Raw genomic sequence first — 26,319 nt, 5'->3', positions numbered from 1 at the left:
TGCTCATCACAAGGTTGTGATTTGTGATCATAAGTCCTGACTTATAGTGAAGAGACTAGAGGCCATGCACCCAATGACCAAAAAAGGATCGGACTGTGAGCATCGGGCGGCCAGAAAGAGACAAGTAGAGGTTTTAAAGAATACATATATATTCCTACCACATTAACAACATACGTAACAATAAAGGCACATGATATAACACAGTAAATGACAAAATCACAAAAACTGTGAGGAATTTATTGTAAAATTTTCATTATCATCAGAATATTTTTTCATCTGTATTAGGGAAGAGGGTACAGAAACAACATATTGGCTTACAGGAGAAAAGACCAGCAGTACAACCTTCCTATACATCCACTGTGTAAGTTAATCTCTGAAATGTCTTTTTTTTTTACACAGCTAGAATGAAAAGTAAAAGGGTTATTTCCCTTAGAAACATGTTGCTGTGCGCAGTCTGTAATGTATTACATGTGCACAAATCCTTTATTTAATCCTATTTCAGCCTTTCTTGCTCCATTTGCCATCTTGGTCTGAGGTAGCCTAAAGCCTGCTGTACCCATTACACTGTGAGCCGCACTCACGGATATTGTCATGTAATGTGTATGGGGACACCGGCAAACTGATTGTTGGAGTAGATGTAGTTTGTGCATGTCCATTTTCAGACTGCAAATCACTTTGCCCCCCAGTGATTTGCACCAGTTGAGATGTACATTGGCAATTTCTAACAGAGGACACACGAGTAGTGATTGGCGAACCTGGACTGTAAAAGATCAGATCTGCACAGGTTCAAAAGTACCCAAGCACCAACCTCGGGCCTGAAGCGCTCAGGGAACTCCGGGTAATGATCCAGGTCCAGCAACTCAAATAATTAAAAGCAATATAGGAAAAATGAAGAAAAAAGGGGAAAGCAGCGGGGGTTATACTTAGTCTCTAGCATGGCTGTACACTGCTTCTGGGCTGCTCATACTATTTCCACGGCCGCTCATAAACCTCACGCATATGCACTGCTTCCACCGCTCACCGGCACTCCCCACATCTCTGATTGTTTGCAGTCAGATGTGCCCCCACCCTATGTGACAGCGTGTGTGACTGCTTTCCATTAGAGATGGTGCCTGTGTGTGTCTATATTGCTGTAAAAATAAATTAATTAAAAAATTGGCTTAGGGTCTCCCCATATTGTGATACCCAGCACAGATAAAGCATACGGCTACAGGCTGCAGCCCCAGCCATGTACTTATCTTGGCTGTACATCAAAATAAGAGACTGCATGAGACTTTTTTTTATTTAAATAATCAATTTTAAAAAAAACTTGTGTGCAGTCCCTCCAATTTTGATACCCAGCCATGATAAAGAAGACAGCTGAAGGCCGGTATTCTCAGGCTGGGAAGGACCCATTCTTTTTGGGCCCCCCAGCCTAAAAACAGCAGCCTTCAGCCACCTTGGATTGTCACATCCATTAGATACAACAATCCCAGAAATGTACCCAGTTCATCTCGAATTGCTCTGGTTCAATGGCTATTGGGGTAATAAGGCGTTAATAACAGCTTACAGCAGCCACTAAGCCCTACATTAGTTATGGGAGGCATCTATGAGGCACCCCCATTACTAATCTGTAAGTAAAAAGAAAGAAACACAAACACTGAAAAAATCCTTTATTTGAAAGAAAATACAAAACAACACTCTTTCACCCATTTACTAACCCTCAAAACACCCAGATCCAACGTAATCTACATGAGGTCCCATGACAATTCCAGCTCTGCTACATTACTGAAGCACACAAGCATACATGCTTTAAATTTCAGGCAGAGACTGAGTCTTGGCGTCAAGCGGTAACGTTACTCAGGTTATTTGTGGTCAGAGTTGGAGGTTCCCATGGTCCTCCACCTGTGACCGCAGGTAACCTGACCTTAGGTGACCTCATCAAAAATGCTCTTTATCTCTGATTTTAACTGTTCTTTTGGAACTTTTTAGAGCAAAAAGAAACAACTCCTTTAAAAAAGTGTGTGTCTTGAGCCAAATTAAAAACTCTGCCGGAAACCTTTCTTCAAGTAGCGACTGGAGTGAGATGCACCAAAAAAAAGTGACATTTGGTAAAAGTTGCATTTATTGAATCTGCTTAGAACATCAAGATAAGCAGAGTTGTGGGGAAAAAAGAAGTAAAAAAGTCAACTTAAAGAATGACACAACTCTTACAGTGAAAATGTCACCCATTCTAAAAAAATTAAATAAAAGAAAACAAAAACAAATTACTCAACAAAGCTGAAAAAGTAACAATGATGAACTGAGCCCTATGTTTTCTGTGACTTCTGGCTTCAATGACATGGATTAATTGAAAAGGAGAATGAAAAGATTTATCAACCCTCATGAATCACTCTGATAAACAAAATGATAGAGGTTTCAAAATTTTTTATTAACAAGCAGGGTGATGTGTGAAACAAACAATGTTTCGGTCACTTGACCTTCCTCAGATTCACACTAAAACGTAAAGTGAAAAAACAATAAGAAATAATGTCTTAATGCCTCAAAAGGGTGAAAATACATAGTAATAATAATTATTTTATTCATTTATATAGCGCTATTAATTCCCCAGCGCTTTACATACATTGGCAACACTGTCCCCATTGGGGCTCATAATCTAGAGTCCCTATCTGTATGTCTTTGGAGTGTGGGAGGAAACCCACGCAGACATGGGGAGAACATACAAACTCCTTGCAGATGGTGTCCTTGGTGAGATTTGAACCCAGGACCCCAGCGCTGCAAGACTGCAGTGTTAACCACTGAGCCACCGTGCCGCCCAGTGTAGTATAATCCACAAATAATATCACATAGTATACAAAAAATAACAGAGATTTTTTGTAAATAGATAAATGGAAGAACAACCATATTGGAAACATAGGAAGAGAAACAGCAAAAATCAAAAATATGCATCGGTCAAGGTAGGACAAGGTATAGTGAACAACATGCTGTGGTATCTGATGTATACAAAAGCTGAACCATCCTACAGTCAGAGAAAGAAAAAAGGCAAAAATAGGAATTGATGAAATTACAGATCATCAGGCACCACATGTTAGTATATAGCTCCTTGCAGCATTGGATATGACAACACCCACACATAAACTCAACATAAACAAGGGGGTATAAAAAATGTTGCACTCACTAAAGGCTTGTAATGTATGGCTCATGGAATAGTGCACTGCATGTGAAAATCGCCTCTCTGGGTCTCTAATGTCCGTGCACCCTGCAGTGGTGGCTTGTGGTTTTAAATAGTCCCGCTAATGAATGTGTGGGTGTGTGCGTCTTCAGATAGCGTCATGTCCGGGAAAGTTGGCCGGAAGTGATATGCTTGGTTGGCAAGACAATGTTAGCAAATGGTTGGCGCCATTGCGCATGCGTGGATATGAGGCACTCGGCTGGCTCGTCTGTATGGACGTATGGTTGGCGCTAATGTGCATGCGTCTGGCATTCTCTGTGCAGGAACACTAGAACATAACGTGATAAGGAAACTATTGCTGCCATAAAGATGTTACTAGGCAAAAACATATGATGCAAAAATGGAGGACAACTAACAGGGCTGTAGGTTTGCTAATCATGGATGGGATAAGGGAGACAGGGATAACAGGGAGGATTGAATAGGATGGAATAAAACTTTATTGTTTTTTCACTTTACGTTTTAGTGTGAATCTGAGGAAGGTCAAGTGACCAAAACGTTGTTTGATTCACAAATCACCCTACTTGTTAATAAAAATTCTTGAATCCTCTATCAGTTTGTGTGCCGGATTTGAAATACTTCTGTAACTCCAGTGCCACCTATTGGACAGTTATAGAAAGTGGAAATTTAAGACTAGTGCAGTCTAAAAATTAGACAGTGATACATTTGGAATCAATGGAATAGCCATGGGCATGGAATCCATGCATTTACGAGGGGCTACTGATAAGTCTTTGGCTTTGTGATCTTTTTCTGTTTCTATGGTAACGAATGTTACATCACATAAAAAGCCTTATGTGTCTAAGGCTATGTGTCCACGTTGCGTATTTACATGCAGTTACGCTGTGTATTGCACTGCAGCGTAACTGCATGCATCCTGCGTCCCCTGCACAATCTATGAAGATTGTGTATAATCCATGCCCACGTGGCGTTTTAGAACACAGTGACTTGCATGCTGCCAAATCGCTGTGTTCTAAAAAGCAACATATCAATTCTTTCGTGCGCTTTGCATGCTGTCTCCATTCTGTCTATAGGGAGAAGCAGCATCCAGAGTGTACGAATTCTGCAGTCACCATAGTTTCAGAGCGGAGCTTTTCAGTTGCGCTCTGAAGCGGACATGTAGTGACTTTACGCTGCGGTAAAGAGCGCACACACGTGGGCACATAGCCTAATATAGGTTTTCAAAATGTTGTGTTTGTTGCTTATGGCAACAGTGTTCTACGCATGTGGGAAAACAAAATGACGGAGTCTAATGCGATATTCACAGCAACTGAGAGCAGACTAGTGCTAAAATTGTTGTTTCTGCAAGGAAAGTCTGAGAAGTATATTCATGGTGACATGTCGCAGACATTGAGGGATCAATGCCCTTCTTATTCCACAGTTAAGAATTGGGTTGCCAAATTTTAAACTGGCCACTTCAGCACCAATGATGAGGAACGTCCTGGACAACCGAGAGTGGTTGTTGTTCCAGAGATCGTCGATGCTGTGCACAACCTTATACTGGAGAATCGAAGAATTTCGGCTAAAGCAATAGCAGACATCATGGGTATTTCCCATGAATGTGTTTGTGTCATTATCCCTGAAAATTTGGATATGAGGAAACTATCTGCAAAGTGGGACCTCAAATGTTTGACAACAGATCAGAGAAGCATGCAAGTGAAAACTTTCCGCTCCATTTGTCAGCGTTTCCAGACTAATAAGAACTTCCTAGATCGACTGGTCACTATGGATGAGACCTGGATTTATTTGTATGACCCTGAAAACAAGGAGTCAAAAGAGTGGAGGCACAGTGGTTCTCCTCGTCCAAAGAAGTTCAGGGTGCAAAAATCAGCATGATGGTGATGGCATCTGTATTCTGGGATAAGGAAGGCGTGCTGCTAGTGGACTACTTTCAAAAGGGTTCCACCATCGATGCAAGGTATTACATAAAACTTTGGACCAATTGAAGGCAGCTCTGAAGGCCAAAAGGTGCAGCAAGCTGTCCAAAGGAATCTTTTTCCTGCAAGACAACACCTCCGCTCACACTGCACAAGCGACCACGGTAAAACTGGCAGAGCTGGGCTTCCAGCTGGTTGACCACTCACCTTATTCACCAAATCTAACTCTCTCTGACTATCATCTGTTTCCAAACCTGAAGAAACACCTCAAGGTTGCCAAATTTCACACTATTTGTGATGCCAAGGCTGCTACGGATGCCTGGTTTGAGGTACAACAGAAATCCTTCTTTTTGCTAGGCTTACAGAACTTGGAATACCGATGTAAGAAGTGTGTTGACATCAGTGGAGAGTATGTGGAATAAATGTAAAGTTTCATCATCCTATCTCATTTCTTTCTCGGTAAAGCCAAAGACTTATCAGCAGCCCCTCGTAGCATTACATATTGTTTTTTGTTGTGCCTACAGGTTCCTGGGCTTTTTAAATTTCATTGCAGTTGGACATAGTATTAACTTTTTATATTGCTTTTCTTGCTGTGTATGACACCTCTTCATTTTCTGAGCCACTTTTAAAACCTGTTTTTCATCAACGAAGCATAAGTTTTAAAATGCTTTGGTTGGCTGCCATCTTTTCATGCGATTTTGAATCAGGTTTTGCACCCAGTAGTCGTACCAATTTATACAATCCCTATGATTATTCAGATATCACATAATTTTTCAGACAAGTGTTCTTTCTGAAGATTTTGCAGAGGTGCAATGTCTTTTTTTTAAGTTTGAGATTTCCCATTTTTTATTATAATTTGAAATATAATGTCATATTTGTTGTAATATACAGATAAATTTTTTATTATCGCTATTTTAAAAGTAAAAGATAATTGTTAAAAAATGTGCTTTGCCAACTATTTTCATAACTTGTAATTTTTTTATATCAAACAGGGAAAATCAGCAGCGTCTACAGTCAGATTTTGCGGATATGATTGTAGGGTCTTTGAAAAAGAGAGAAGAAGATGGTTATGAAGTTAGACCACTGACCCGTGTTGCCAGCTATAGAAGTGGTACTTTGGAATACCTACAGATAAACACAAGTGGTCCACCCAGCACTTACCTGTAATAAAAGGACTTACAATAACTACCGTATTTTTCGGACTATAAGACGCACCGGACCATAAGACGCACCCTGGTTTTAGAGGAAGAAAATAGGGAAAAAAAATTTTAAGCAAAAAATGTGGTCATGACACACTGTTATGGGGCGAGGATCTGCTGCTGACACTATTATGGGGGTAATGTCCCCAAATTCTCTGCTAAGGTACCCCATCCTGGTAGATGCCCTCATCCTGCTATATACCCCCATCCTGCTTTATGCCCTCATCCTGGAATATACCCCCATCCTGCTATATACTGCCATCCTGCTATATGGCCCCATGCTGCAATATACACTCATTCTGCTATATGGCCCCGTGCTCCTATATGGCCCCGTGCTCCTATATGGCCCCGTGCTGCCATCCTGCTATATGGCCCCATGCTGCAATATACCCTCATCCTGCTATATTACCCCATGCTCCTATATAGCCCCGTGCTCCTATATGGCCCCGTGCTCCTATATGGCCCCGTGCTCCTATATGGCCCCATGCTCCTAAATCGCATGTATCCTGTATCACACAAAAAACAATAAACATTTATACTCACCTTTCCTCGCTCCATGCAGCATTGCTCCTTCCCCTGTCTGTGGCGGCAGCAGCACCGCTTACCTGTGTGGAGCCATCACCGGTCACGGCCGTGCAGCGTCACTCGTCCTCCAGTCTGTGGCGGCAGCAGCACCGCTTACCAGCGTGGAGCCATCACCGGTCACTTCCGTGCAGCACGCGATCTCCTCCAGTCTGCCGGTCAGCTGACCTGCGTGACTAGCGGCGCACAGCGATGACGTCATCGCTGTGCTCACTGCTTTCTACACAGATCAGCTGACTGGCAGACTTGAGGAGATTGCGGTGCTGCACGGAAGTGTCCGGTGAGTATGCCGTACTTATTCACTGCCCCCCGCGCTGATGATGATGTGCGGGGGGCAGTGAATACAGCCGCACATGATCACTCCAGGCTGTAGTTGCCAGGGGTGATCACGGCCGGCTGTTAATTATGCGCGCACCCCCCACCCACCTGTCAGTGATGGCTTCAGCGCTGAGAGATGGGCGGGAGGATGGGCGTGCATATGTAATGAATGGGCCCACGTGGTCACGGCAAGGCTGCTACAGCCTGCTCGTGTCGCCGATGACCCGCTCCACCGCAGTACCCTCATTCCCGGCCGCAGCCCTATAGTCAGACCATAAGACGCACCCCCAACTTTCCCTCAACATTTGGGGGAAAAAAAGTGCGTCTTATAGTCCGAAAAATACGGTAAATAGAGGCATGCCTTCTGCTAAAAATGTTCAAGCTGAGGTTTTACTATGTCAAAATCGTATCAATTTAATTTGGTGTCAAATTAATAAAAGTCTACGTTGATAAAAATAAGATATTCTTATATTACCGGAAACATATACAGTATATCACTTATTTTTGTAAATATTTTATTCTATCTTTTTATGAGACAATTCTGAAGATATAACACTTTGAAACAATGTATACTGCTGGCAACAAAAGTGAGTACAACCATTAGTGAAAATGGCCAAATTGTGCCCAAAGTGTCAGTATTTTGTGTGGCCACCATTATTTTTAAGCACAGCCTTAACTCTCTTGGGCATTGGGTTCACTAGAGCTTCACAGAAGCCACTGAAATCCTTTTCCACTTCTCCATTATGACAGATGCTTAATAAGGTTTAGCCATCAAGGAAGTAGACCCGTAGAAGTGCTGTTCAGCACGAAACGGCCGTCGTCCTGAGGGGACCTGAATCTAGCTCTCCTCCTGCTTTTTACCTGCACCTTTGGAATTAATAAAGAACTTTGTCTTCTGGAACCTGATGGTATGTGCCGTTGTTTCCCTACTTCCTTGATGGCTTCTTGAGAATTTGATTTCTTTTACCAATGAGCACCCACGGCCAGTGATCTATGTGGAGCAACCTGAACTAACCTCCTCCCTCTTGGCATCAGTGCGAGGCGCAGTGTGGTGGTGCAGGACCAGTTTCCTTACTTCTCCCTGTTGTTAGTTAATAGGGTTTGGACCTTAAGACATTACTGATCAGTCCAGCACCTTTACCCTCAGTTTCTTTAGCAGAGCAGTGGTCATCTTGGAGGTGTGTTCGGGGTTGTTATAATGTTGAAATATTGCCCTTCGGCACAGTTTCTGAAGGGATGGGATAAGGCTCTGGTTCACTTTGTCGTGTTAGCATTCATGGTTCCCTCAATAAACTGTAGCTCCCCACAGCCATCAGCACTCATGCATCCTCAAACCATGATACTCCCACCACCATGCTTGTCTGTAGGCAAGACAGACTTGTCTTTGTCCTCTTCACCTAGTTGCAGCCACAAACGCTTGACACCATCTGAACCAAATATCAAATTATCTTGGTTTCATCAGACCACAGGACATGGTTCCAGTAATCCATGTCCCTGGTCTGCTTATCTTCAGTTAACTGTTTAATGGATTTCTTGTGCATCATCTTTGGAAGAAGCTTCCTTCAGGGATGACAGCCATGCAAAGCAATTTTAATGCACTGTGTAGAGTATAGTTTAAGCACTGACAGACTGACTCCCCACCAATTTAACCTCTGCAGCAATGTTAAAAAATAGTAACAAAAAGAGGAATAAATATCCTCCAAAATTAAGCATTACTTACATCAAAGAAGAGCAGCAGTTGTACATCGCCCAGGCCAAAAACTAGTACTCTAGCAGGATGCAGCTAAACCCCCACTAAGTGGAGGCATCACAGGTGCAAGAAGAGCAAATCACGCACACACTTTCAATAAATGGAAGGGGCGATTGCTGGATGATAAAACTGCACACTGATGGCTTGCATAGAGCGCTGTTCACACATGCAGATGCACAGTCACAAGCCCACTGCCTATTAGGTGACGCCCATACTATTAGATCAAGCGGGCTGCCAAGCCGTACTCCATCTGTGCACCTTACAGGGACAGGAACTCTAATATGCAAGGCCTTACAGAAAGGGGTCTTGTTGCATCCCATCCAAAAAAATATGAGGTTTTAGTTGGTATTATGGCCAGCAATGTTGGCAGCACTCATACGCTTTTGAAAAGACAGCCTCCGGACATTACACTGAGCATGTGTTCTCAATTTTTTTGGTTGACTATGGAAAAGCCTGTTCTGAGTGGAACTTGGCTTGTTAAACCAAAGTATGGTACTAGCCACAGTGCTGAAGCTCAGTTTCAGGGTGTTGGCAATCTTCTTATAACCTAGGCCATCTTTACTGTATGTAGAACAACAATTCTTTATTTCAGATTCTCAGATAAGTCTTTGCCATGAGGTACCATGTCGAACTTCCAGTTACCAGTTTGAGAGAGTATGTAAGTGATAACACCAAATGTAACACATCTGCTCCCCATTCACACCTGAGACCTTGTAACACTAATGAATCATATGACATGAGGTTCTGAAAATGGCTAATTGGCACAATTCGGCCATTTCTTTTAGGGGTGTACACACCTTTGTCACCAGTGGTTTAGGCATTAATGGCTGGGGGTTGAGTTATTTAGCAGGCACACCAAATTTACACTGTTATACAAGCTGTACACTGACTACTTCACATTGTATAAAAGTGTTATATCTTCAGTGTTGTCCCATGAAAAGATAAAATAAAATATCCACAAGAATGTAAGTGGTGCACTCACTTTTGTGATATACTGTAGGCTCTAATTCATCTTTGTGCCTTGTTTTGTCTAGTGTTTGGTGTTTTTAACCTGCTTTTTGTTTGTGCTTAATTTGACCTTTCATTTGCACCTTTTTAAAGTTTATCTTTATGCGACCTGTGTTTATTTATATATATATATATATATATATATATATATATATATATACAGCTCTGGCAAAAATTAAGAGACCACTGCAAAATTGTCGGTTTTTCAGATTTTTCTCTTTATAGGTATATTGTTGAGTAAAATGTAAATTATTGTTTTATTCTTTAAACTACTGACATGTGTCAGAATTTCCAAGCAAATTGTTGTATTAAAGGTTAACAAAAAATTTTGAACACAATAATAAAGGGTAAAAACAAAAAAAACATGAACCACTTTGAACAATTTGGACAAAAAAACTGATAATATCACAAGACAAAAAAGTAACTTAAAAATGCAGTTGAATGATTCGAGGAGATACATTATCTGTAATTTTGTAGTTTAACATAATCATAATGTATTGTATTATATGATTATTGATTATCTGTTTTTGTTATTAAAAACTAATAAAAAGAAGGTTAAAAAAAATGCAGTTGAAGAATCGAGTCCTCAGGGTCCAGTTGATTATTGCATTTGCCCTTTTTAAATTTATTTTTTTGTGTGTTTTAAGCCTGTTTTTCATTTGTGCTTTATTATTTTTTAATTACATCTTCATAAAGTCTATTTTATGTATTTGCAAGTTTTTCCTTATGCTCTTCATTGTAGCTTTCCAGACGATTTTAGCTGATTCATTAATTAATTCATTACGACTTTTTAAAAAGTAGCAACGTTTTTGTGCAAATGTACTCCAGTTTTCCTTGGAATAATTTTATATATTTATATATATAAAAGCAATTTTTTGCAAAATTTTTGTGGAACATGCAATATTTTCCATTAAAAATAGGTTAATTGAAAAAAATAGGTTGGAGCGTGGTAACGCTCAGGTGATGAACAGAAGTGCTGAAATAGAGCTCTTACTATCCTGACTGCCATCCTGCCGGTTTTTCCCTCCCCCTTGCCCTCGACTTGACCTGGAAATCACCTGGGGGATCTGGGCAACAAGGGGGCTGTCAGTACTGAACTACTGACCCGCTGTGCATCGTGGAGCCCTGGCTGTACACATGTGAAAGAGCAGCGGCGGCCATCTTGAAGCTTCATCCCGGAGGTGGGGAGTGAGGAGGAGAGTGTGAAAGCAGGTCCCATAACACCCAAATCTTCATTGATGAGGATCTGCTTGGCTGCAAGGTAATCACCGGGTCCTAGAGCCACTCTGCTTCTGCTGCAGGCTCCATCTGTGCAAGGCTAAGTTTACACAGGGGATCTTTTGCTACATTTTTGGTGCATTTTTGAGGTCACAAAGATGTACCAAAATGCATGCATTTTCTTCTCCCAGCAAAGTCTATGAGATTTTGATTTTGCTGTTCACACTGGGCATCTTTTGTTGGCTGCATCTTGGCTGCGTTATTGAAGATGCAGCATGTCAATTCTTTTTGCATTTTTCCAGCGTTTTTGAGCCCTTCCAGTCAATAGATTTGACTTAAAAAACGCTTTGGGCAAAATGCGGTAAAAACACATCAAAAAGCCATTGCGTTTTTGCTGGGGTGCATTTTTGGTGTATTTTTTGGGGGCAAAAACGATGCATCTTTGTGGTAAAAAAAAGATGACGCGTGTAAACAAACCCCCAACTCTTGCAATATAAGTTCACTGATAATCTGGACATAAATGAAAGGTACCCATACATGTCACACTGGGTGTGGGGAGAGACACCCAGCAAGTGGACTCCAGGGAATAAGGGAGACTGAAACACAAAGAGGTGGGGAAAACCAGGGGCACCTGCACTGACGCTGACACTGAGGAGCCCTGCGCTTGCCCTCAAACCACAGGTACCTATAAGGGTTAGGAGGTGTGGCCCGCCAACGTGCCCCTGTCTCCTAGCCAGACCCTAGGACTAAATCCCACCACCCACCAAACCACAGAGGGAAAAACAAACAAGAAAATAACCAGCAAAAAGGGAAAAAGGAAAAACAACAATTTATCTTGAGAGGGATTATTCAGAATCTACAGCAACAGTAGTCTGAATCCACATGCACTCCTGAGCAAGCAACGTCTCCAAGTGAAGAGTATAACCCACACTGGAGGAGTGAGAGGCCCCAAGGTATAAAGGCCCTTAATTACCAGCTGGAGGAAAGGCTCCTAAAACCTGGCAAGGAAACAGAAAAAAAAACTAAATCCAGCCCTTAAAGGGACAGCGTCCATTAATGTCTGGACAATCGCCAGGCCCTTCTGCACCTGGTCCCAGCAGCAGTACCTGAAGGTCCAGACACATCTGTGACAATACACCATTTTGCAAATCAAAAAGGTCCGTGGAGCCTCTGTTAGGAGTCTTAACACGGAAAAATAGCCAGATATCCCTCCAGGAAGGACCTAGGCAAGGAGTGGCTCTTTTTAGGAGACCACCATAACCACCATATTAAGTGGCTGTTTTAGTCAATATCCAGCTCTTGACGAGTTTAAAGATATGACAAGGGAAATACCAAGGCCCGGTATTTCCCTTGTCATATCTTTAAACTCGTCAAGAGCAGGATATTGACTAAAAGGGCCACTTAATATGGTGGTTATGGTGGTCTCCTAAAAAGAGCCACTCGTTGGCTAGGTCCTTCCCAGAGGGATATCTGGCTATTTTTCTGTGTCGAGACTCCTAACAGAGGCTCCACGGAACTTTTTGATTTGCATACTTCCCAGGGGGCAATGCACCTACGATTTCACTGTGTTGAGTGCCCTCGCTGGCAGCCGGCAGTGTTTTCTCTGGCTGGTCTCCCCGAGATCAGTGATTGTTTTGTTAATACACCATTTTGTCAGAGGCAGTAACGCTGGCCCCATGCTGCCATACCCTATGCAGTTCCACTTACATGCCTGTTATACACCCTCCATTAACCCTGATGAAGACCTGCTGGGCTGAGAGACTACTGCTGGGTCCTAGCTCCATCAGGTTGCTACAGCTGCTGCCCCTATCTTTCTAATACATGAATTGTGAGTCTGCTGTACAGTAATCAGATGGTGGCTAGTGACACTGCTTTCGGACCTAAAGTATAAAGGGTGGAAGCCATGGGTCAATTAATCCTGGAGATCCATCCCTCATAAAATGAACAGGTGCCATTTCCCGGACACAGGGACATTGGTTCTGAGCAGTTACACCTTACCTGCCATAGTTATTATCCTATGCACACTTGGTGCCTTGGGTCATGCAAACTCTAATCACATACCCTACGCAGACCCGAGGTATAGGAGACACTGTGGGGCAGTGTGGTTGAAGCAAAGTGCTGACCCCAGGCCGCACAGGTGTCGCACTTTTTCTCCAAGGAAACTCTGTGCAGATATGACTTTGGGTAGGGTGCATTACACTTACTGGTTTCTTCAGGCCGATGTCCATCACCTAGCTGGCAATAGTCGTAGACAGATAAAAACACATGCAACACCAGAGCTCGCTTAGCAATGTTCACTTTTATTCTTCACACGATTATGACAGACATGGCTTTTTTTCCTTCTTTCCTCTCAGTTTGGGGTACTACTCCTCAACCTGTTCCCCTCCACTATCTTGAATCTCATCCTCAAAGTCCAGGGTTTGTGTCTCCTTCCCCCTGGCTCCATCCTCATTCGTCCAATTTTGAGCCCCACGGATCTCTAGCCAGACTACTCTCTTAGCCCATCAGGGTGAGCCGTAGGCTTTGTACACCTTGAGATTACCTTAGGGTTTCCTGACTGGCCCTTGCACTGAGGCCATGTCTTCTCACACATAAACTCTATTCTGTTCTGGCTCCTCTTGAGACCTCCGAACTGTCCTCTTTCCTGCATCTTTCACTTCCCCTTTAACTCTGCCTCATCCATCCTGCTGCTATCCTAGCCCAACCACTAAGTGGTGCCCTTGGTGACAGTCCTGCACTACTGTACCTGGAACCTGCACCCATCTAGCAGCATTATATATTATATTAACATATGCAATTGTTATTCGTTCCCCCCCCTCACCTAATTGCGTATACCAGTCCATTGTTGTACAACTTAGTCTAAGAGCTCCAGGTAGGGTCCATGGAGCAAGGCCAAGGTCTGGGGGTAAGGGCAGTGTTTGTGGACCAAGGGCACAGAAGAGGTCAGGAAATTCTCTTTACCACTCAGAGCTCTCCTTTTCAGCAGAAGATAGTGCAACTGTAGCGCCCCTGACTATATCAGGGTGCTACAGGGAACTGCATCCTGTTCCCCAGGGTGCAGGACCCAACCCCCATGGTTCCAGGTTCCCAATAACTGGTGTCACACCATCAGCACTACAAATCACAACCACACCTCACATCAAACCTGTCAGAGACACCAGTGGGATAGTCAAGCTGGAGTAGGGCCACCCACCTAGGGGTCAGGCAGACTGGTGGGAGGGAGGAAGTCAGTTTAGAGTAGCCCTCAAAGAGTGAGGAGCTGGGAGTAGTAGCTCCCAGGGAGCGAGTCCAAGGTTGGGTCGCAGATGGTGTTCCGGGACCACAGGAGTCGGGGACCGGTGGCAGTGACATTGGAAAGGGTGCAATGGACAAAGTCTAGGAGGACTGTTGGCATCAGAACCTCAAAAGAACTGACCGGTACCGAGCACACCGAGGTACAGGACCCTAGGTCAGGAGCAGGTTCGTCCGTCCCGACCTGGGAGGGAGAGTATCTTCATGAACTCTCCTAAGAGCTCAGAGATTAAAGGCATCAGCACAAAGTGGGGGTTAGGGTTCTCCATATAAAACAGCCAAACTGAAATCCCAAGTGCCAGCCATCAAGAGCACAGCTGCCCTACACACAGGTAGTGGGGCCCCAACAGCTTCATGCCAAGGGGCCACAACAGACAACTAAAATTGTGCACAGAGGCAGGGTCCGGACTATCAAGTGATACCGGTAGAAGCGGACACCTGAACGGGCTCCCCTGTAGCGACTGTGATGCACAGAGACTTTGGTTTATCTTCAGTGTGAGTGTCTGCTTTATAATCCTTATCCTGCACCACGACTACTCAGAGTGAGTACTCTGTTTTCCTGCACCCTGCGCTCCCCAGCATCCACCAAAAACCGCAGAGGCCGGGGCCTTCCCTACCTGCGGAGGGACTGACACCTTGTTGCCCCACACCATCTGCCCCGGTACTCCTTCCAGCAGCGGTGCTACTCCCATTACCGCAACCCGCAGGTGGCATCACGAACTTCTCCCCTGTAAATATTCCCTTTCAAGGATCAGAGTGTTAGCCGAGCCCGGGTCTGGACCCCTTGAGCCACGACCACCTCGGATCCAAGCACCCCGGTCTGCGCCGGGGCGGCACACAACATGCGCAAAATAACTGGGGATAGAGAAACAAAAAAACCTCGGCCGCTCAGAACCAAATTCAGGGGCCGGATATCCTGACCCTTCGCCCCCCCCTACGGAATGGTAACCAGTCCCGTAAGCATTGGTAAAACAAGCACAACTGGGGCAGTTTACAGTGTTATCTTGTCACTTTTCCTTCCATGCACATTGTGGCCGATCTTTCACCCAGTTGGCCTTGGAATTGGCCACTTTAACATATATGGCTGAGTGGGTTCCCTGGATAACGTTCACCACTGCCGGGGTCTTGCCACTTCTGGGGCCCCGGCTCGGGACTGCAGCACCTTACTGGGGAAACTGGCTTCCATTTCCCCACTAGGATGGTGGGTTCATAGGGTCAACACCGTCAGGGCATCATCCTTCTTTGAGGACTCTTCAGGCTGCAACACCTCCTAAATTGCTCACTCAGCCATTGCGTTCATGATCACAACCACGTATTATTGCTGGGGTCTATCCTCATTGATGAAGTAGACCTGATCTCCCTAGGTTAGAGAAGAACCCTTATATATCTACCCAGCATTAACGTACACTTTGGTATTAGTCACCTCCTCCTGGATGAAGCCGAAGCCTCGCTTGTGGTCAAGGTGACAGATCAACCTGTGGGTAACACAGCCGCAGACTGCACTGTTACCTGGGCGTGCTGAGTCCGGACCCAAGCCTCCTGCTTCTTCTTCCCCTTGATAACCTGGGCCACCCACTTAAGTTTTGTATGATGCAAGGCCAGAGGCTTGTCGGCCACATGATATCAGGGTGGGGGTACTTTGGTAGGGAACTCACTCAAGGTTTGTGTGCTCAGAGGTCACCAGGGTTTCAGGGGTAACACCGGATCTGATGTTCCTCGGCCAGGTCCTGGATCCTTCATTGACCATGATGACTGCAGTTGCCGTTTCCTCTCTCCTCCGCCACAGGCCTGCTTGGGGGTGGTTGCTGCGATCGTCACTAGGAATGGTAGAGCTTGGTTGCTAACTGTTGCCATGGATCTCGAACTCTGGGATCCTCCTTCCACAACTGCAGACCTCCTGGCCACCCCTTCTTTGCCTCTGTGGTAATTTGAGTTACCCAGTCTGACCATCTACGCCATCTGCAGGCGCTACAGGCATGCAGCCGTCCTTGGCTAGAAATGGCTCCATATTATTGTTTTGACTGATCTCACTCTCCGCAATCCATGGGAATGGTGCCGAGCAAAATTGTTGGGGGAGTCTCCATCTTCTGGGCCCAGCCGCTGAAGACTCTACCATATATTCTCTTCCATGTTATGCTCAAGTTTTTGATAGGATGAGCAGAAATAAAAGAGGTATTGCAGTGGATAAGCTCAAGGAATTTACTAGGGGTGACCTGATGGACAACACTCTAACATTGAGGAGTGGAGCTTCATCCACAAAAACTCCCAAATAAATGTTGGAGGATGAGATGAGGAGGGGCAGCAAGACCCAACTTTACACTAGGTCTCAGAGCAGTTGCTACAGGCTATCTCTGTTCGTAAGTGCTCACTGACAGGGAAAATTGGACATGGGACTTCTACATCAAGTTATTCAAGCTTTAAGTGGGATCCAAAGTATCCTAATTGGAGTACAAACTTTCCCTTATAGTGATCAAACTAAACCAGGTGGTTGGGTCAGGTGATATATGGTGTCAAAAAAGGATGATATTGAGAACTGACTTTGCCACAATAATATTAGGGTTATAGGCCTACCAGAAAGAGCTGTGGATCAAATCCCTGAACAATTTATTGAAACAGGGCTTAAATCTAATTTGGGAAATGTATTCTCCCCCATGTTCGCGGTTGAGAGGACCCATAGAATCGTGGCTAATCCCCCCACCTCCAGGAGCCCCTCCTATGCCGTTCTAGAGTGTCTTTTGAGTTGCAAGGACAAAGATGTTGCATTGTGCCTGGCCCTCTTAACTGTGACAATGCAACAGTCTCCATATTTCCAGATTTCTTGATGGATATTCAAAAATAGAAAGTCCAGTTCGTGGATGCCAACAACAAATTTAAAGATCACAACATTTTTTTTCTATGCTTTATCTGGCTCTCCTCTGCATCATATATGAATGATCCACAACTTTCTTCTCCAAACCCAGTGAAGCGTTAGATTGGTTACAGCTTCATTCTACTCTAAGATGAGAGAAACACTAATCTATCTCACCACAATACATCCCATTCTTTCATTCATTAACCGATATAAGGGAAAAAAGGGAAACCGGACTTAGTTCTCAACAATAGGAGCTCTGGTTTCCCACATTGTAGGTAAGAACTTTACCTTACACTATGTTTAGTGTGGGTATCCCCGAAATAGCAAACTTTATGCGGTATCAACCTTCTTTTCTTTCCATAGTTAAGATCTGTTTGTTGCTTGCTACCAAGACTCTAGTTTGTTCCACTCTCCTTTGTCCTTACTCTGATTGGAAAAGTCACTTTTTGTGGAAGACACAGTTATACCGTTTTTTATGATCATGTTTTCATGCTTGGTGAAGTGGTATTTCCTTTTTATCTTATTTAGATTTTCTACAGATATATGGCTTCCCAATTATAAAATATGTCTTGGAACGTAGGGGACTCAGAATCCCTGGTAAGAGGGTAAAGGTATTTTCACAGGTTAAGAAGTGGCAACCACATATATTGGGCCTAGTGGAGACAAGTCGCACCATACACTCAGCTAGGTGGTTGAAGAGACCCTGGATAAAATTGTCCGCATACTCTTTCCACACTAGCTATTCTAGAGAAGTCTCATGGCTAGTATAGAAAATTGGTTAGGTGTGAAGCTAAGGATACATGCAGAGATCCGAAAAGCAATTTTGTTTCTACATATGCAGTAATAAATTCTAAAGAGTATGTATTAATGTGTTTATATAACCCTTCCCCATTACATTTAGAAACTAGCAATGAGCTTCTCTTTAAGCTACTCAGATGCTCACATTATACGTATTGGAGACTTTAATTTGGTTATGAATGATAATTTGGACAGATTTAAATTGAGAGGAACAACCTCTGTGACTAGACCCCCTTCTACCACTTTGTCGACATACAGTATATGGAGGGTAATGGATGGGTGCGCTTATGGTAAGTTTCCCATCCTGATACTTTAGAATTCAATTGGCACTCTTTATATAGGTATCTTTTATCCAGGATAGATTGCTGTGGTAAAATGGGTGGATAAGGTGGAGCACGGACGCAGAGGGATTTAATACAATCACCCGGTAATACTAATGCCCCTAATGAATCAAATAGAGCATAAAGGTACCTTCACACATAACGACTTACCTGCGATCCCAAAAACGATGCGACCTGATAGGGATCGCAGGTAAGTCGCTGGGAGGTCGCAGGTGAGATGTCACACAGTGAGATCTTACCAGCGATGCAGAACAATACAGATCGCAGTAGCGATCTGTATAACGATCTCAGCAGTCATTGTTATCCTGTTACACAGTGTCAAACACAGCGATGTGTCCTGCCCAGCAGGACATCGCCTTTGAAGAAAATGACCTGGACCATTCTGCAACGACTAGAGATCTCACAGCAGGGGCCTGATCGCTGGTAAGTGTCACACATAACGAGATCGCTAACGGGATCGCAACTGCGTCACCAAAACGGTGACTCAGCTGCGATCTCGCTAGCGATCTCGTTATGTGTGACAGTACCTTAAGCCTCCCTGGGAACAATCACTTTTGGCTGACAACTGTATTGATTCATAGCTGTACATGAAACTCCCCATGACATTAATTTATTTTGGGATACACTTAAAGCATATCTTAGAGGCTGTTTGTCACATACTATTTTATTTAGTAGAGCATGGTGGCTCAGTGGTTAACACTACAGTCTTGAGGCACTGGGGTCCTGGGTTAAAATCCCACCAAGAACAACAACTGCAAGGAGTTTGAATGTTCTTCCCATGTTTGTGGGGGTTCCCTCTTGGTTCTCCGGTTTCCTCCCACACTCCAAAGACATACTAATAGGAAATTTAAAATTTGAGCCCCAATGGGTACAGTGATGATCATGTCTGTAAAGCAATGTGGAATAAATAAATAGACATGGGCGAATAGTAAAAAGAGATTTTTTCAGCTCACCCGAATGAATGTCCTTGGTTCCACAGCTCGAGACGGTGCAAGGAGGTAGACTCCGTGTTCAGGAGGGAGTAGCAACAGAGTGGAGGGAATAGAATCCAGCAGCACGTCCGAGGTAAATAATTAAAGTTCCACTTTTATTTCAGAAAAAAACTAAAAACCACATAGGTTAGATGAACATCCAGGGGGTAATAAAAAAAGTCTTACGCGTTTCTGGCCTTGGCGGCCCTTAGTCTTAGACATATAACAGTCAAATGAGACACAATATATACAAATGCACCCTGTTACTCCTTCATACAGGAAAAAAAAAAAAAAAAAGTGCTGCTGGATTCTATTCCCTCCACCCTATGGGCGAATAGTAACTATTCGTGTTTTTATAATGCTTACCAAGTACTATTCCAGTAATCGTTATGTTTAATCGTAATCGTTAATTGCGTTATGTTCACTATTCATGATGAATACCAGAATAATACTTTGGGATTTGTTACAAATAGTTACTATTTGCCCATCACTATAAGGCCTCAGTTCCACTTGTGTTTTGCACAGACGTGTGCAATCCGATAAAACATCAGATGGCTCTCACTCTAGTGCAAAACCATGGGGGCAGTGTCCATCTGCGATTGATTTCTCATGCCATAGCGGCATGCAGAATGAATCACAGCATGTTGCGTTTGGCAGCAAGTCTTGGCTCATACATCCCATACAAGTCTATGGGAGTGTGTGAAACATCGCACTGCACTCGCATATAATCCGAGTGCAGTGCGATATACAAAGAGACAGTTAGCAGAGATGGGGACAAAGTGTTCCCTCCCTCTTCTCCGCAACTGTGATACGATTGCAAGATCACATCACAGTCGCATGACCCTCGGCTGACACCCGCAGCAGAGGGTTATTAGCATATTGCTTCCGATGCTCTCGCATCGGAAGTTGTGCGCAAGTGGAACCCTTTATATCACTACATAAGTGAGTAAAATAAAGAAAATGAAATCCAGGAACATATTGATATAGCGTCCTAAGGGAGGCAGAGCATATATATATATATATATATACATATATATATATATATATATATATATATATATAGATGTTGGGATGAGACTACAAAGGGTCTCTTAAGGTCTAATTGCTGATTTCAAATTATCTAGAATGTCGTGTGTGCACACGAGGAAGATAATAATTGATTAGATCAATTATGACTCTCTCTCTCACGACTGGCGCAAACAACTCAATTCTTTATTTCCAGACAAAGCTTTTATAGAACTAGGAAGTAAAGGGTGTAGACAAAAGTATAGTCCAATCAACTATGGGAGGTTGGGCTCAGGACATATAGGAATTTGCATAGTCTCTGCTGGATTGGTCAGTCCAAATTCCATCTGTCTTCCATATGGTATTCATTAGTTGGGCGTTGGACTAGATGCAGCAGACATCTATAAGTTACATGTGCTGGTATATTGTATTAAGGAAAATCACTGAATATGCAGTATATACAGTACAGACCAAAAATTTGGACACACCTTCTCATTTAAAGAGTTTTCTTTATTTTCATGATTGAAAATTGTAGATTCACATTGAAGGCATAAACTATGAATTAACACATGTGGAATGAAATACTTAACAAAAAAAGTGTGAAACAACTGATAATATGTCTTATATTCTAGGTTCTTCAAAGTAGCCACCTTTTGCTTTTATTACTGCTTTGCACACTCTTGGCATTCTCTTGATGAGCTTCAAGAGGTAGTCACCGGAAATGGTCTTCCAACAGTCTTGAAGGAGTTCCCAGAGATGCTTAGCACTTATTGGCCCTTTTGCCTTCACTCTGCGGTCCAGCTCACCCCAAACCATCTCTATTGGGTTCAGGTCTGGTGACTGTAGAGACCGGTCATCTGGTGTAGCACCCCATTACTCTCCTTCTTAGTCAAATAGCCCTTACACAGCCTGGAGGTATGTTTGGGGTCAATGTCCTGTTGAAAAATAAATGATGGTCCAACTAAATGCAAACTGGATGTAATAGCATGCCACTGCAAGATGCTGTGGTAGCCATGCTGGTTCAGTATGCCTTCAATTTTTAATAAATCCCCAACAATGTCACCAGCAAAGCACCCCCACACCATCACACTTCCTCCTCCATGATTCACGGTGGGAACCAGGCATGTAGAGTCCATCCGTTCACCTTTTGGCAAAAAGATACGGTGGTTGGATCCAAAGATCTCAAATTTGGACTCATCAGACCAAAGCACATATTTCCACTGGTCTAATGTCCATTCCTTGTGTTCTTTAGCCCAAACAAGTCTCTTTTGCTTGTTGCCTGTCCTTAGCAGTGGTTTTCTAGCAGCTATTTTACCATGAAGGCCTGCTGCACAAAGTCTCCTCTTAACAGTTGTTCTAGAGATGTATCTGCTGCTATATCTCTGTGTGGCATTTACCTGGTCTCTAATCTGAGCTGCTCTTAACCTTCGATTTCTGAGTCTGGTGACTTGGATAAACTTATCTTCTGCAGCAGAGGTGACTCTTGGTCTTCCTTTCCTGGGGCGGTCCTCATGTAAGTCAGTTTCTTTGCAGCATTTGATGGTTTTTGCCACTGCACTTGGGGACACTTTCAAAGTTCTCCCAATTTTTCGGACTGACTGACCTTCATTTCTTAAAGTAATGATGGCCATTCGCTTTTCTTTACTTAGCTGCTTTTTTCTTGCCATAATACAAATTCTAACAGTCTATTCAGTAGGACTATCAGCTGTGTATCCACCAGACTTCTGCACAACACAACTGATGGTCCCAACCCCATTTATAAGGCGAGAAATCCCACTTATTAAACCTGACAGGGCACACCTGTGAAGTGAAGACCATTTCCAGTGACTACCTCTTGAAGTTCATCAAGAGAATGCTAAGAGTGTGCAAAGCAGTAATCAAAGCAAAAGGTGGCTACTTTGAAGAACCTAGAATATAAGACATATTTTCAGTTGTTGTTTTACAATTTTATGTTAAGTATTTCATTGCACATGTGTTAATTCATAGTTGGGATGCCTCGAATGTGAATCTACAACTTTCAGAGTCATGAAAATAGAAACAAAAGCACTCATAAATATGTGTGTTAGGCTACATCAACTAAACTACATACCTAAGTCTATGAAACGGCTGAATTAAGTATTTTTGGTTAGTCAATTCTTATTCTCAACATATATATATATATATATATATATATATATATATATATATACACAGTATATATCTATCTAACCCCACAGAGGCAAATAAAGTGAGGTAGTTGAAGTTTCAACACCTTTATGCACAACATACTGATACTAAGTGTGGCGCCCTGGACAAGCCAGGACGTCACAAGCACTACACCAACACACCCCACACACCCAGTCAGGCACACCGAAGTCAGACAAAAACCCTTGTTGCCTTCCTCCCGGGGCTGATGTTCACACCAGGGGGTGGACCAGGCGGTTGGTCCCACCCACCGAGCAGTTCACAGTCCTGGAGGCGGGAAAAGCAGAGAGATAGAGTTTTGGAAGTGAAAGTGGAAGGAGGGAAGTAGCAGTTGAGTAGCCTGAAGTTGGTCCGGGTGTGTGGCCCGGACGGATCAGCAAGGTTGGCAGACGGTGTTGACCGTCTGCAGGAGAGGCCTATTGGAGCTAGCCGTAAGAACCGTGGACGGGTGGTGGCCCGGCAGTACCGGACCGGTATGCAAAGAGAAGCCAGCACCATCCGGCAGGGGCTTACGGACCCCGACAAGGCTAGGAGTAGAGATGAGCGAACCGGTCGCGGTTCGGCTCGAGGTTGGTTCGCCGAACGGACCTCCCGTTCGAGTTCGGTTCGTCGAACGTTCGACGAACCGAACTCGAACTGCATAGGAAACAATGGCAGGCAATCACAAACACAGAAAAACACCTAGAAAACACCCTCAAAGGTGTCCAAAAGGTCACAAACAACTCACAACACATGGGAAAGTGACAAGGACATATACTCATGCGAAAACAAAAGAGCTGGACAAGGAAAAAGAGGAGGACACACAGATATATGAGTATATGCAAGGAAACATCGATTCCATTAATGTGCAACTTGAGCCCTGCTCATTCTTGGCTTCCAATCTTGATAAATTGCCTGAGCTCGCCACGTACGTCTTGGGGATCTTGTCGTGTCCTGCAGCCAGCGTTCTCTCGGAACCTGTCTTCAGTGCTGCTGTGGGTCTGCTGGCAGATAAGCACACGTGTCTGTCCACTGACAATGTGGACATGGCTCTCAGAGGACTTTTCTTCCCCTGGGTCAGCCAGGGGACGGGAAAGGCACGCGTATTTTTGAGAGTGCTTCATGCAAAGCATCTTTTTCTTTTTCAAAAGGGAGCTCAACCGATGCCAGTCAAGTGGGGTGTGTGTGGCCCAGTGAGTGGCAACCAGGGAGACTGTGGTTGGAGTCCCCTCGCTGTGTCTCTAAAAGAACCAAGATGAACAAGTCATGGCTCTCAGAGGACTTTTCTTCCCCTGGGTCAGCCAGGGGACGGGAAAGGCACGCGTATTTTTGAGAGTGATTCATGCAAAGCATCTTTTTCTTTTTCAAAAGGGAGCTCAACCGATGCCAGTCAAGTGGGGTGTGTGTGGCCCAGTGAGTGGCAACAAGGGAGACTGTGGTTGGAGTCCCCTCGCTGTGTCTCTAAAAGAACCAAGATGAACAAGTCATGGCTCTCAGAGGACTTTTCTTCCCCTGGGTCAGCCAGGGGACGGGAAAGGCACGCGTATTTTTGAGAGTGCTTCATGCAAAGCATCTTTTTCTTTTTCAAAAGGGAGCTCAACCGATGCCAGTCAAGTGGGGTGTGTGTGGCCCAGTGAGTGGCAACGAGGGAGACTGTGGTTGGAGTCCCCTCGCTGTGTCTCTAAAAGAACCAAGATGAACAAGTCATGGCTCTCAGAGGACTTTTCTTCCCCTGGGTCAGCCAGGGGACGGGAAAGGCACGCGTATTTTTGAGAGTGCTTCATGCAAAGCATCTTTTTCTTTTTCAAAAGGGAGCTCAACCGATGCCAGTCAAGTGGGGTGTGTGTGGCCCAGTGAGTGGCAACGAGGGAGACTGTGGTTGGAGTCCCCTCGCTGTGTCTCTAAAAGAACCAAGATGAACAAGTCATGGCTCTCAGAGGACTTTTCTTCCCCTGGGTCAGCCAGGGGACGGGAAAGGCACGCGTATTTTTGAGAGTGCTTCATGCAAAGCATCTTTTTCTTTTTCAAAAGGGAGCTCAACCGATGCCAGTCAAGTGGGGTGTGTGTGGCCCAGTGAGTGGCAACGAGGGAGACTGTGGTTGGAGTCCCCTCGCTGTGTCTCTAAAAGAACCAAGATGAACAAGTCATGGCTCTCAGAGGACTTTTCTTCCCCTGGGTCAGCCAGGGGACGGGAAAGGCACGCGTATTTTTGAGAGTGCTTCATGCAAAGCATCTTTTTCTTTTTCAAAAGGGAGCTCAACCGATGCCAGTCAAGTGGGGTGTGTGTGGCCCAGTGAGTGGAAACGAGGGAGACTGTGGTTGGAGTCCCCTCGCTGTGTCTCTAAAAGAACCAAGATGAACAAGTCATGGCTCTCAGAGGACTTTTCTTCCCCTGGGTCAGCCAGGGGACGGGAAAGGCACGCGTATTTTTGAGAGTGCTTCATGCAAAGCATCTTTTTCTTTTTCAAAAGGGAGCTCAACCGATGCCAGTCAAGTGGGGTGTGTGTGGCCCAGTGAGTGGAAACGAGGGAGACTGTGGTTGGAGTCCCCTCGCTGTGTTATACATGCTTTTAGAAGGGCATGACATGGCTTGGAGGTTGACTTTCATAAAATGCAAACTGTTGGCTACCAAAATGCTGCCTTTCCAACAACTGTGGTTATAGGCAATGAGGAACATACTGATGAAGATGAGACGCAGATACCCGATTGGGATGACAACTTAAATATTCGGTCAGGGCAAGAAGAGGCTCGGTCTGAGGGGGAGGGGAGTGCAAACACAACAATTGATGATGAAGTTCTAGATCCCACCTACTGTCAACCCCCAGTCAGGCACTCGAGGAGGTCAACAGAGGCGGTGGAGGAGGATGCAACCGACGACGAAATTACCTTGCGCCTTCCTGGACAGAGTCGGAGCACTGGTAGCACGTCTACAACTGCATCCTCAGCCACCACTCTGCCTATGAGCATTATTCGGGGTGCATCAACAGGTCGCATGGCCTCTAAGCCTTGCCTAGCCTGTTCCTTTTTTGACATAGAAAAAGATCGCCCAAATCATGTGATATGTAAAATTTGTCATGATTCTCTTAGTAGAGGTCAAAACCTCAGCAGTTTGACAACTTCTTCCATGAATCGTCACATGAATAAATATCATAGGTCCCGGTGGGAAGCTCACTGTGCTGCAATGCGGCCTAGCGGAGCGAACCATCCACCGCCCGCCCCTTCCAGTGCATCCGCGCGCTCTTCATCTTCTAGGACTGTGGGGACAGCTGTCACACCTGTTTTTCCACGCAAAACTTCCACCACTGTAACCGCAACAGGCAGTTTGCTTGGTAGGTCGTCAGTTGGTTTGGAAGGGGAAACAAGTGAGTGTGTACAGCTCTCTCAGACATCGATAGCACCTACGTTGGATGAAGGCAACATCATGTCTCCGCCTGCACTTTCCTCACAAACCTGCATTTTTCCAGGGACACCCTACTCAACACCGTCTACACACAGCAGCCAGATCTCTGTCCCTCAGATGTGGTCAAATAAAAGGCCACTTCCTCCGACCCATGACAAAGCTAAGAGGTTGACTCTATCCCTCTGTAAGCTGTTGGCTACCGAAATGCTGCCTTTCCGCCTAGTGGACACACAGGATTTTAGAGACCTTATGTCTGTCGCTGTGCCCCAGTACCAGATGCCTAGTCGCCACTACTTCTCTAAGAAAGGTGTGCCCGCGCTACACCAGCATGTCGCACACAAC

General features: G+C 44.4%; 1 protein-coding gene across 1 annotated transcript in view; it reads left to right on the top strand.

Annotated features, from left to right (window-relative positions):
• The window catches only part of GUCY2C (guanylate cyclase 2C), a 686,038-nt gene extending 679,436 nt beyond the window's left edge, over positions 1-6,602 (top strand). Inside the window, 3 exon segments of the mRNA XM_075320892.1 lie at positions 291-320; positions 323-359; positions 6,075-6,602. Of these exon segments, the coding sequence (XP_075177007.1) occupies positions 291-320; positions 323-359; positions 6,075-6,249 (242 nt within the window). The 3' untranslated portion in view covers positions 6,250-6,602.
• Positions 6,603-26,319: the final 19,717 nt, after the last annotated feature.

This window comes from Anomaloglossus baeobatrachus, chromosome 8 (assembly GCF_048569485.1).
Source record: "Anomaloglossus baeobatrachus isolate aAnoBae1 chromosome 8, aAnoBae1.hap1, whole genome shotgun sequence".
NCBI classification, from domain to species: Eukaryota; Metazoa; Chordata; class Amphibia; order Anura; family Aromobatidae; genus Anomaloglossus; species Anomaloglossus baeobatrachus.
The sequence above is the reverse complement of the archived record's forward strand: the minus strand, read 5'-3'. Positions and strand labels throughout refer to the sequence as shown.